Source organism: Peromyscus eremicus, chromosome 3 (genome assembly GCF_949786415.1).
Source record: "Peromyscus eremicus chromosome 3, PerEre_H2_v1, whole genome shotgun sequence".
Lineage (NCBI taxonomy): Eukaryota > Metazoa > Chordata > Mammalia > Rodentia > Cricetidae > Peromyscus > Peromyscus eremicus.
Genome location: NC_081418.1, coordinates 2,086,210 through 2,100,042, shown reverse-complemented (window position 1 = coordinate 2,100,042; position 13,833 = coordinate 2,086,210). Strand labels below are relative to the sequence as shown.

Below are 13,833 nucleotides of genomic sequence, written 5' to 3'. Positions count from 1 at the left end.
CAACTCAAATGTTAAGTTAAAATGCTCAGCAACTCTGGAGTTTATTTGAGCAGATGTTAACTATTTATGAAAATAAACATGATACAGGACTTGCATTCATGATATGACTCTTTGTTATAGCTAAGGGCTGAAAAAAAATCTTACTACACAATCTTGTGACATACATTTTATGATACGTGACCAATCTGATTAACTGTTAATTCAGGCCACTCAAACTTCAGAAGCATCAAATTCTATTACATTTCATTTTAGTCTGTATTTCATATCTTCTTGTTAACTTTTCCTCTTTTATTTGAGTTTTTGGAACTATAGGCTTAGAAATGAGAAACACACACACACACACGCACGCACGCACGCACGCACGCACGCACGCACGCACCTGAGGCTATCAAATAGAACATGTGGTACATGTGGTTTAACTATCTCTAGTTGTTTGAGTAGAAATTTCATTGTTCTAGTCTGACATGCTTGTAGCAAAAGTGACCAGCTGTATTTCCATTCCATTAGCTGTCATTTCAATGCTAGAATTTTAGCCTGCTGTGTGTCAGATGTGACTGTACATGCACAGTTCCAATCAAAGGTAATTTTCTGTGCACTGGTGTGTAAAATTTACCTCTAATTATGATAAGGTTCCTGATGGGTCATTTATGATACACTCTCTGGAGGCAATAGCAATGATTAGCATTCAGCATGACTCATGTGGAGGAAATTAAATGGGCCTGATCGTGACTCAATAGAAATTAAAAGTCTCTGAGGAAGTGATTCCTTGGTCATGCTTACAGTTTAAAAGGAATCTAGAGAGGGGCAGTGGGTGCAATGACGAAGGCTGTGGGATCATTTAGACCTAAGTCTTTTTTTTTTTTTTTTGGTTTTTCGAGACAGGGTTTCTCCGTGTAGCTTTGCGCCTTTCCTGGAACTCACTTGGTAGCCCAGGCCGGCCTCGAACTCACAGAGATCCGCCTGGCTCTGCCTCCCGAGTGCTGGGATTAAAGGCGTGCGCCACCACCGCCCGGCTAGACCTAAGTCTTAATCTGGGAATTTCTTGGGTCTAGAAGACACTATAATGTCTCTGAACATATCTTGGCTTCCATTCTTGATACATGTTCATCTTCTCAACACGTAGGTTCCTCCACCACTGCCCTCAGTAATTCTTGTCTTAGCACCCTTTTCCACAGAATTTCTCATAGCTGGATTTCTCTTCCTGTGGATTTCCACATGTCTGGAATTTCCTTGTTTTTCAACTTTCCAGTCAGTGAGATATATCATGTCCACCTTCTCAAATTCCCAAAGGTAATCTCTGTCTCTGAACCCTCTGCCCCCATCTCATGTAAGTAGCCTAGGCTGGCCCGAAACCCCCTGTATAGCTGAGGATGATCTTGAACTTGATCCCCATGCTCCCACTTCTCAAATGCGAGGATTTCAGTCATGCGCTGCTTTGACAGGCTCTACGGTCGTCTCTTCTGAGGGACCGTGGGGATTCCCTGTCAAGTCACCAGCTACTCACACTGTTAGTCACTGTTGGATTATCTTTCATGGTGTTAATGAAGTACTAATTATATTTAAAATTATTTACTTACTGTTTGTTATATAATTAAATCTGTAAGTGACCATTGGAAGGAGAATCTAAAAACAATGACTATCTTAATTAGGATATCCCTCAATATTGAACCTCCACTGGTGTCATTAACTAGATGAGAAAATGGATTAAAAGGAACATGGAAGTTAATAAATCAGGGTTGACAAGCTTCTGGAACTTTTCATATGACAGCATGAAAATAGAACTTCTTGTAAGAAATTTTAATAAACCAGTCACTAATGTAATATCACACAGAGTATGATCATAATAGTCCTCAATGAAGGAATAATATTGTGATCACTTTAATTATTAGTATTTTTTGAAGAGTGTCTTTATATATAATTTTTGGAGACAAAAATCTTAAATTAATTAATATGAAATGTTATATTTATTCAAATCTGTGAATTTTATGTTTTTGTCCTCATTTTGAAGACATAAATATAGCACCAACTTTAAATAAAAAGATTTATTAATGTATTTTATGTATATGAGTGCTCTGTCTATATGTACATCTGCACAGCAGAAGAGGGCATTGGGTACCATTATAGATGGTTGTGAGCCACCATGTGGTTGCTGGGAATTGAACTCAGGACCTCTGGAAGAGCAGCCAGTGCTCTTAACCTCTGAGCCATCTCTCTAGCCCCAGTACTAACTTTTTAATGTACCATGTTCAGTCAAATTTTTCAACAGACTAAGTGCAGAATGAACTAAAAGTTCATCCATGTGCTCTGCTTACTAATGCAAATTGTAACAATAATCCTTACCAAAGTGTCCAGTCATGGCCACAGTATGGCTGAACATTTCCAAGGTAGAATCCCAGAGACTGAGTGACTTCCACAAGATTGGCAAAGTCAAGACTGATGCTGTTGAACAGGACAGAGGTCATGACAATCTCATCAATAGCCCACACATCTTCTCCTTGGGAAGAATGGTATGGCTGCCACCATCTGAACTGGATTCCAAACTGTCTCGCATCATCTGGTAGTTCTACAGAGATTATTCTAAAGGGAAAAAGTTAAAATTCAGATATCTTGCTGTCTTAAATTATAAGTATTTATACTACAAACCTCACTTCCAAGCCAAATCAGTAGTAGAATAAACTGAATTATTTAAAACTCCAATCTCCAAGATTGGATATACTAAAAAAATTAGTCAGGAAAGTTGACCCCTGAAGTATGGTACGAAAAATGATTCTATCATATACATTCTGCTGAGATGTCTCGTTTGCTGCACCTCTCCAACAATTTTTTCTAAACATATCAAAAAATGTGATTGCATTTTCATTCATGGGCGCTCAAAGAAAGTAACTCATTAAAACGTAGTTGTTAAAGTGGCCAAGTGTTGATTATGAGTAGCTTGTTACACATTATAGTTGTGAGGCAGACAGGAGCATGGTGCTCTCTTGGTCCCCTGAGTTTACCATTGTGAACATAGGTCAGTAGCTGTGCCCCAACATCGTAACAACAAACCTGTATTTGACAAGTGGTGAAAATTAAGAATAATATCTAATTTCAAGGAGCAATTATTGTAACAGCAGCAGAATTTTTTTTTAATTGCCTCTGCAATGACATTGGCTTGAAAGCTCCATAAATCACAGGACCATGCTGCTCACACCCACACACCGGTGAGATGAGAAAGGAGCAGCAAAGGGAACATTTGTCTCCATCGACGCAGTTAAACTCCAGGAGAGATGCTTGCAGTGACCGCATGCTGGAGGGTCTGAGGAGGTTTTTTTTTCAGTGAGTGAAGAGAAAGAAAAACTTCACTCACTTTTAGGCCAAGTGACTATATAGATAACTTGAAGTATTTAAAATTTCATTGTCCAAGGCTAGCTTTACTGAGAAATGAGACTGCTTCTCATTTTTTTCATGCAAAAAATGTTAAAACTATAGCTTGGAAGTGTGGTTTATCTACTGAAAATTAGTATCTATTTTCCCTTAACAGCTTGTATAGAAATATATGAGGAGAAGAATATGAGTGCCACCACTGGTTATACAGACAGTCACAGCAGGGTGGGGTTTTCTAAAACACGAGAAAACACATTTAAAAAAGTAATGGAAAATCAATATAGAAACACAGAAGAATAAATTTATAAAACTTAAACTAGAAAGACATATCTAAATACATTTATGGTTTTAAAAGTTTCCATAATCTGATAACCTTCTTATTAATAGAACTAATTAGATGACAGTTAATATAAGTAGATAGCTAAGTTAAGCATTTTTGATAGTTTTCACTTTTATTTTTCTAATAGTATTTATTATATAGGCACAAATATTTATTCATAATATGCATAATGAAACTAAATAATTGAACTATATTTCAACTGGTTGAAATAATGCAAATATCAGGCATTGGCTTAATTTATTTTGATTAGCATCATATTATTAGAAAATTATAATTTCTTTCTATTTTAATAATTTAAAATGCATTTAAGCTCACTGATGAACAGAAATGAGTTTAAAAAATAGCTAAAAATAGAATATTTTATGTATATGCACGTAACAGTAATCAAAGAGATCAATATTTTCATAACCGAGGAGCTACAATTCTTGGTCTGTAGTTAGACTCTTGGGTCAGTGTAACAGGAATCTTAAAAGTTCTTATTAATAAGATCAAACCTGGACCAGGTATTGGTGTGAATTCTGGAAGATCAGAGAGACAGAACAAGCCACAGCTAACCTCACCTGGCCAACTTCTCAGCTGATCTTGTTTTCTCAGACTGGAAGCCTCTGTGTCCTCATATCCAAATGGCTCTCAGCTGAACTGTGCTGCTCAAAACCTAAAAGCTTGAATGCTTAAGCAGCCAAATGCTTCTAGTTTCTGGTCTCCACACCTTATATATCTTTCTGTTTTTGCCATCACTCCCTGGGATTAAAGGCTGGCTTTCTGGGATTAAAGGCGTGAGTCACCATGCCTGGCTGTATCCTTAAACACATGGATTTCTGCCTCTGGAATGCTAGGATTAAAGGCGTATGCTACCACTGCCTAACCTCTATGTTTAATATTGTGGCTGTTCTGTCTCTGACCCCAGATAAGTTTATTAGCATGCACAATATTTTGGGGACCACAATACCACAGGTCAGGGTCCTGTGCTGTCAGCTAATGGCTGATTACTCGCAACCAGAGGGAAAGCTGCTTTATGTGCCTTACATGTTTCAGCATCTGCACATGCGACTTTAGGACAGAAACATCATGGCCAGGGCTAGAAACCTTTTTGTCCATCTTTCATCTACATGTCAGTATGTAAAGCAGTCGCTGACACATGGTGACGGTGCACATCCCCAGTGAATACTGACAGAGGGAGAGGGAGGCCAAGCAGCCCTTTTGGGGTTAAGCAGAAGCTAAATGGCTGGAAGACCTGGAAACCTTGGTTCTTGATCCTTGGTCTTCTACTTCACATCACATCTGCCAAGAGGCTGAGGGATTTTAACGATGTAATGACTCTTAGAGCAGCTGGTTGGAATAGCTATGGAAACTTGGATTAAAATATTACTCAGTGAGAATACAGAGACTTAAGTTAAACTTTTGCTTCAATTGTTCATGTGGGTGGTGTTGTATCATTTTTCTTTCTTTTTGGCCTGTGTGTGTGTTTGTATATGTGTGCAGATGAATGCACAGGCGTGTGGAAGCCCGAAGTTCATGTTGGGTGACCTGCTTGATTGATCAGTTCTCATTTTATTTGTCGAGGCAGTCTCTAGCTGAACCTGGAGTTGAGTTCTGCTGGTCTCGCTAGCCAGTGTGACTCAGGCAATCCAAGCTTTGCCTTGCAAGCACTGGAACTGCACTCACCTGCCATAGTTGACCAGCTTTTATGTGGGTTTTGGGGATTCAACCTTGTATCCACTGAGCCACCTCCCCCAGCCTTCATGAATTTGTTTTTTGAGACAAGGTTTCTCTGTGTAGTTTTGGCTATCCTCTGTAGACCAGGCTGGCCCTAAACTCAGAGCTCTGCCTCCCAAGAGCTAGGATTAAACGTATGTACTATCACTGCCTGGCCATGAAATTATTTTTTTAAAGTCTGATAATTATATATTATAATTATATATTACAGAATTGGGTAACTTGAAATAAGGAATCAAACACAATAAATAATCAAGGCATAAAAATTGACCAAGATTTGATTTTTTAAGAAAAAAGTAAGTAAGAAAAAAGGTGAAACAAAATTAAGGTTTAACAGAATTATAATATTTTACACTAATAAAAGTACCAATTAGTTCACAAGATATTATTTCAGATTAGATGTATTATGAGCTTTCAGATTTTATACATAAACAGATAGTTCCTTTATTTTTGAATGAATCACAGACACTCCTTTAGTAATAGTGGTGAGCCAGCTAGAAGATCAACATACGGCCCATTTTCATTTCTGAACAACTATGGCATTAAGAGATAATATAGAATTCAAAGCGCCTTACAGGAAGCAATTTATACTGAATAAAACAGACTAAATGGCTAAAGGCATCAAGATATATTTAATTTTATGAAAAATTTTCATGGTTTGTATTATTTATCATGAAGAATATAATTTAGCACCTGGAATATATCAAATTCCACTTCTGCCATGTCAGCTTTTATTAATATTTGTGAAGGAGAGAGAGGGGGAAAAGGAGTCTTGCGGTTAGATGTTCATATGTAGAAAACGAGCGTTTTACTGGTACATTCTTCTGCAAAAGAAAACCTTTCATCTGATCTCAGTTTCTCAGACTATACCCATTCCTAAACTGGCCCTAAACCAGTTGCCACCTTGATTCTGTTTAGAAGAAGGGGGTTGCTGCCAAATGGTGGGCAAAATTAAACACACCTTTGCAGTAGCACATTGAATGTGTCATTATTTTTCGTATCAAAAAAGATTAATGAAATTTCATTATATAGATTGATTACTGAATTTTGAAGGTGTCCATCCTTGTCTGAAAAAAGCTGGGCATTAGGTCAAGTTCACTTCGGATGATAATGTTTTCTTCATGATTTCATCATGTTGTTTCTTATTTAATTGATTGGTTCATATTAACTATGGAGAGTCCCTGGGACATTTCTATAGGACTTGTGTATCTCTGAGGGATGAAGAGAGTTTAGCTGTACATTTTTACATGTATGAAGAAAGTATCCAACACAGCTGGGACATTTAAAATTTGTCAAAGTGTGTAACATTTCAGTTACAAACAGTGAGTGATTGTCTCTGTTGCATACTACTTCACTGTATATACAAAGGTGTCATCTTATTTGCAAATGATTAAAATTGGGAGTGGCCCCTGGCAAAATTGTAAAACATGTAGCACGTATTATCGGTCCATGGTGCCAGGTCAAACTCTGAGGACCGAAGCCTGCCTCCTCATATCCCAGGAGAAAGGTCCTTTCCGGAAAGGAAGCAGTGTGAGCTCTCTGTCCATGACTGTGGGTGAGACACAGGGCTCACCTCTGACGGTATGCACACTGACACCTTATTTTGAGGCTTCCCTTCCTTCTCCCCCTTTGTCCTTTCTAAAGGATTTTCATGTCGAAGCTCATGTGTATTCTAGCAGGGTGGAGTATCTCTGAAACATTTGTGGGTACCATTCTGTCAGGACTGAAGGATGGTACCCTCTCAGGTGTATATAGCTATGAAACACACAAAAGCAGAGGGAAATAAAAGTGGCTGGAGGAAATGATAATATTTATATCATCATACATGCCATTGGCGGGGACTCAGTACATGCCAGAAAAATTTACTTGTGCTTACTACTTAATTTTACTGTGTAAAAAACTTAAAACACATTGGTTATCAGATTTAATGAATTATCATAATGTTTATGTGTAATTTATTATAACAAAATGTTATCAAATATTAACAGTATTGTAAATAAGTATCATATAAAAGTTATTTTTAATAGCTTACATTATAGTTAAGCATAGCAGTACTGGTCATATTTCTTTCCTAAACACCAAAGTAGTTTCCTCAGATGCACATTTCAAAATATAAGAACACATTTCTTTGAAGTATCAAAATCATTGGAACACATAGATTAAAAAATATGGTTTACCAATTGTTCATTATAACAGAAGAATATGCAGTCTTATACAATTTGGTCATCTGCAAAATTGTAAAAATGAATTGTGACAGCCCAGGAAGGAAATACTACACTATCCATCTTTGTCAATGTATCCTGACATACCTGGGCTCATGATAGCTGAGATATGAATAGTGCTCCAGAAGTTTCCATGTTATCCCATTGTCATAAGAATAATGCAATAGAACTCCTTCCCCAGGCTGGTCAGGTGCCCTGCACGTGCTCAGAACAGACCTGCTCCCCAGCCGCAGTGTGAACTGGAGAAACCTAGACAGAAGTCATTCATAATTAGTCAGCACATTAACATTCTTATTGATAAACTTAGGTTTTGTTTTCAAAGAATTTCAAACACATTTAAATGAACTTCTCAAAAGCTGTAGGTTTATAGTCACTAATTTATAAAATATAAGTGATTATACTGTGAGATGTAAAAATAAGTGAAGAGGTTTGTATGTATTTTATATATACAGATGTATCCATAAAATAAATCCATGTTCTTGCCTATTTGTATACTATGTACTTGTGTACACACACTTAAAATGCCAATCATTCCTTTTCTGCATTATTTATCAGGCGTTGGGGGAAGGGACAATGTAGAGTAAATCTAATCAGCCCCTGCAAGCTGTCAAATAAATAAACTACATGAATAATTAACCAGCCTTTGGCTTAAGAACACAGTTTTGATGTGAACATCTCATATTTTTTAAACAACTGTCAGTCATTAGTAGCTCAAAGTCACTGGTGAATCTTCTAGTTTATTAAAAACTAGAGCAAATTAATTCTAAATAAACTAAGCATCCTTCTAGCCTATTTAAAGATGAGAAGATAAATCCACCTGGTAAAAGAAAAAAGCACAACTGAAAATCAATCCAAACTCAACCACATGTTTTCTGTAGACATTCTAGCCCACCCACACTCACCGAGACTGTGAGCTGTCCAGAAAGGATGTGATTAGCTGCCGCCTCCCATCTTTGTTGAAAACCAGGGCCTTACCACTGGCTAAGACACCACAACCAAAGCTGACTTCAGCACCACGGATAGAGTAAAAGTTATGGTAAGAGGAAAGCCTGGAGCTGCCAAAGCTTTCAGAAATAAACATCGGGAATGTCTGGGATGCCATCTCACAAGCTGGGCCAGAAAATCCTGGGTCACACCTGAAAGAAATGAACTGGAGGTGAGTCTTAAGCTGTGGGTCCTTCAGAGCCTGTTGAGTTTGACAGTCCATCCTTTGGACATTCCTGAGCTTGTTGGTGTGTCTGGGAGCCAGAGACCAGGGATTGAGTGAACGGTAAACGAGCCTCACTGGTCTTTTGAGAATACTGAATCTGAAAATTTGATAGGGGCCAATTGACTGTACATATTCTAGGAGAATTTAATCTCTGAAGGGCCCTATTGTAAAAAGCTACAATTAAAACAATTCAGCATTTACCTCTGACCAATGTTAGCACTTATCTAAAATGAGCCCAAATCTGCACACATTGACAACTTAAAATCCTTGTAAGCACATATGATTTTATTCATAATGCTCATAAACTTTATAAAACAACATAAAATACTTCTTATAAAATATCTAGAATGAGTTTCCTCCAACATTATGAAAGGAATTATTTTACATATTTTGAGGCTTTGAAAACAAGTATTTCCTTAAGCATCTCATACCTAGTCTGGCATTATAAAGGGAAACCGCACACCTCTGACCTAGATGCAAGTCCTCAGTAGAACTGCTGCTTCTCAATGGTTCCCAGTTTAGTAGTGGTTCAAGAAAGTGCAACTTGTCTCTCCAATGCCTGACTGCTCAGTGAGAATGAGCTGTGTTTATGTTAGGTGGCCTGCTGGGGGGCACAAAGGTCCTTGCACTCACAGAGAAGCATCAAGGAAAACCAGGAATGTTAAACACACAGGGGCCTCTTCTCAATGAAGGAGATACAATACCTGTTTTCTAGAAGGCTGGGTTGGGGGATGGATTTTGTTAACAACCTGGTGACCTTCTTGCTATCTGCTCACCCACGTTTTGCTATAGAGGCACACTTCACCCACATTTTCCAGAGTGATTATCCCAGACTCTTCCCCCCCAGACCATTACCCATCCTTAGTGGAGATGTCACACATACTTTATGGCCTGCTGACCTCTATGCTATCAGTCAGAGACCACACTAGATTTTAGGCCTTTTAGCTACAGAACCCACCCTCACGGTCACACATACTTTATACAAGAGTTTCTACATAGTCACACCTTAACCATTATTGTGCGCCTGAAATTGGATTGTTTGTTGCCTGGAAACATTTTTCCAAATTGTACTGTGTTTTAAAGATGCTGACAATGAATTCCCTGATATTAGACTCCCTGAAGTCTGATCCAGGTTGACAAAGTCTATCTGCACGGGGTTTTCATTCTCATCTCTTTATGGGGTTTGCTTCCTTGTGTGACACCTGCAGGGACCCTCTCATCTGCTGTACCCTCTCCATCCATTAGCAATGAGTAAACTTCTTTATCATAGCTGAATTGTTATTTGAATGTAGGAAACTTTTTTATACTTTAGTTAGCTTTAGTATAATTTTGACTTATAAAATGAAATCAGTGTCTTTGGTGCAGGTGCATTTTTACTAAAGCCTTTAAACTTCCTGACATCTGAAACAACCTTCCCACACAGTGGTGTCCTAATTTGTAGATGTTATGGCTCAACTCAGAGAATGCTCTCTGGCAGTGTTTCTGAAACCAAGGCCTACAATGGCCTTCTACGAGGTCTACGGAATGTGAGATCAAGTGGAAATAAAAAGCCAAATTTGATGTACATTGTATTTTCTGGTGCTGCAAGTATACAATTTTTGTCAGGTAACAAAAAAGCTCAGCCCTAAAATGCTGAGAACTAATACAGCATGAAGTTCAACGGTTTTCTTGGCAACACAAACAGCTTTAGGGAAAAATGAAGGACAGAAAATGCCTATCTACTGCTCATGTTAATGAGCCTCAGCTTCTACACATGTTATTTCATGGATACATTCATCCTCTGAGTCACCAAGCAATTTCCAAAGAGACTAGAAAACATCAGCTAAGTTGGATGAACAAGAAGTGTAAGTGTGATTTACCATGGCAAGCAACTGGAATTTGTTTCCCAATAAGTCTAGCAGAGTGCATCTCAGGGTAAATACACCTTTGTGCATCTTAACTATGTTCTCTTCGAACTAGATTGGGAGAAAGGTGGCCATTTAGATGCAGAGCACATTGGAGTCTCTTCCCATAACATAGTTCTGAAAGTCTACTTTTGAAAAGATTGTCTAATTGGGACAGAATCCCAACAGAGACTCCATTTGTGCTTAAAGACAAACAGCAGATTTTTTACTATCCAACAATCACATTGGCAACTTAGGAGTGACAGAAAACTATCAGACTCCTAACATGACCACTATTGGTTCATCTACCTACCTCCAAACGTGGTCACATGTTCACTCTGTATGTCAGGAAAAAACCTCCCACTGTTGAGACACACAGGTAATACTCCTGAGGTGTCCCCACAGTTCCTTCTCACTAGGGTCTGCAACAGGGTTGGACTCACTAGGTAAGTGAACTTCAGTTTAGAAATTCAGCCTCAAGGTGAACACAAGCCAGAAAGTGTTGTGGGGAAGAAAATAATGATAATGATGGTTAGAGCTAAGTGGGGAAGCTCCAAGTTCAAGATTTGCTTCCAAAGAATAAGTGACATTGAATATAAATTTCTTTCTGTGTAATTTTTGTTCTAACTCAATAAACCATATATTCATAGAAAAAGAGGCAATGGTTAAATTTAGCCTACCCACAGAAGAACTAAGGTAATCACTATTATGGAAAATATCACCAGAATATGGAGAAAAGCAATTTTCCAATTGTCAAACTACTCAGTAAAACTTTAGAAAGAGAAGATGTTTATTCCTGACAATTTTTGATGTAAAAAAGTTTCTAAAAGCATAGACCTACAATTTAAATTTCTCTTGTGTTAATTTCACGTGAAATGCATTTAAAAAAAGATGGCCTCGTTATAGATAACAGAAAAAAAGAGCAATTTGAGGAAAACAGCTAGTGTTTCAAAGAGTTAATGAGCAACTTCGGGGCAGGAGTTTATCTTAAAAGTTAGAGATGGCTCCCTTGGTAAAGCGTGCACTTCACAAGCACAAGAACCTGAGTGTGGTCCCAGCACCCACATAAAAACTGGGCATCATGGTGCTCATTTTAAATCCTAGTCTTTGGGAGGCAGAGACAGGAGGATCCCCATACACATGGGGCTTGCATGTGTAGCCTAGCTGGGAAGCCTCAAACCCAAGGATGGGGGAGGAAGAGGGAGAGAGACAGAGAGAGACAGAGACGGAGAGAGACAAACACACACAGACAGACAGACACAGAGAGACAGAGTCAGACAGACAAAGACAGACAGAGACAGACAGACAGACATACACATAGACTAGAGAGACAGAGACACAGAGTGACAGACAGACACACACACAGAAACATAGAGAGAGAGAGAGAGAGAGAGAGAGAGAGAGAGAGAGAGAGAGAGAGAGAGACACCTGGATTTGAAAATGAAGGTGAATGGTTCCTAAGGAATGACACCCCAATATGTCCTCTGACTTCTACACACATGCACGCAAACATACACAGAGTTGAAAACTCACACACCTCAGGGTGTACACAAGACTCCTCCAATAAAAACATTGGATGTTCATATTTAGTTTTAAAGTATAAATAGAATTTTTCAATTCCTCACATACTTCACAAAATATTTAATTGTACAGAGTGATCTCTTTGTTAATTGAATCCAATAAAATACAGCTTTAGAAATTAACCTGACACATTAATCCTAGTGTTTACAATTGTCTCATAATTTCTATACATGCAGGTTCAAAGTTCTCTTGTAAATTGTCTATTCATTAATTAGTTACCCAATTAATTATTTTTGAGGTGTTGAGAACTTATCTCTATGACAAAGATGGCCTGTGGCTTCAGGAATTTACAAGAGATCTAGAATTAAATATTAATACAGAAATGACATAATAAATGTGACTATCTGTTCTTGGTATTAATATAACACAACTCACTGGTGGCAACTGGATATTACCCTATTAGTATATTACTTCATACTTCATAGTCAGCACCATTGTTCTATAAAATGCACAGAAAAGCTAACAATCCAGCTATGAGGGATTTGGATTTGTTACAAATTTACATGAGGGATACTACAGCTTTTACAACTTAGCCCAATATAAATTTATTAACTTTACTTCCAAATTGTACTTGTTACATTTAAATCTCATTTTGAGGATTGGGGAGATGGACCGGTGGGTAAGCGTGCCTGTTGTATAAGCATGAGGTCCTGAGTCCAATTGCTGGAGCACATATAGGGAGCAGGTGTGGCCACATGCGTGACTACAATCCAGGGGTGTGGAAGGCAGAGACAGAAGGTCCCCGGGGCTCGCTGGCTGCTAGCCTAGTCCTCGGTTCAGTGAGAGACCCCGTCTCAAAGGAATAAGACAGACAGTAATAGAATGAGGACACTCTATATCTTCCCCTGCTTTTGCATATACTCCCTTGCTCAACACATGCACATACACCTTACATATACATCATACCCACACACACACACACACACCACACACACACACACACACACACACACACACACACACACACACACAGAGTGATTCCACATCGAGTAACCTGATTTTAGTTTTTAAAGAATAACGCAAATTCTAAAAAAGAATATTAAATACATTTAAAGGCTCATGTCCTCAATATATGTATATATACATAATGTGTATATATAAAGGAACAATCAAACATAATTTTTAAATGCTTACTTGCAACCATGTCGAGTGCATTGTCCTCTGCCAGAACAGAATTTGAGACACGATGGACCTATATAAACTATAGGGAGAAAGAAGTCATGTAAAAGGTGGTGACATAATTACCAATATAATTTTAGAAAGCAATGACCATGAAACACGGCCTGTTGTGTGTATCCGAGGTGACATGCAGGGAGCCAGGAGGCAGTGTGAGCACTTAGTCACAATATGCTGGATCTGTTTTAATTTCCATAAATAATTCTTTGAAGATTTTAATGCTTGTACTCACAGGAACAGGACTGTGTAATTTATATTCCTTACTGCAATGTCTTCTGCCCCAACAATTACAGACAGATTGCTAGTGCTTGTGCTTTGGATGTCCTGTAATGTGTATCTCCT

General features: G+C 38.2%; 1 protein-coding gene across 1 annotated transcript in view; it reads right to left on the bottom strand.

The window, feature by feature from the left end:
- LOC131905584 (reelin) overlaps nucleotides 1–8,848 on the bottom strand; it is a 114,476-nt gene extending 105,628 nt beyond the window's left edge. Inside the window, exons 1-3 of the mRNA XM_059256446.1 lie at nucleotides 8,544–8,848; nucleotides 7,729–7,890; nucleotides 2,341–2,577 (exon numbers count right to left, since the gene is read on the bottom strand). Coding sequence (XP_059112429.1) covers nucleotides 2,341–2,577; nucleotides 7,729–7,890; nucleotides 8,544–8,848 — 704 coding nt within the window. The remainder of the gene's footprint in view (nucleotides 1–2,340; nucleotides 2,578–7,728; nucleotides 7,891–8,543) is intronic.
- Nucleotides 8,849–13,833: the final 4,985 nt, after the last annotated feature.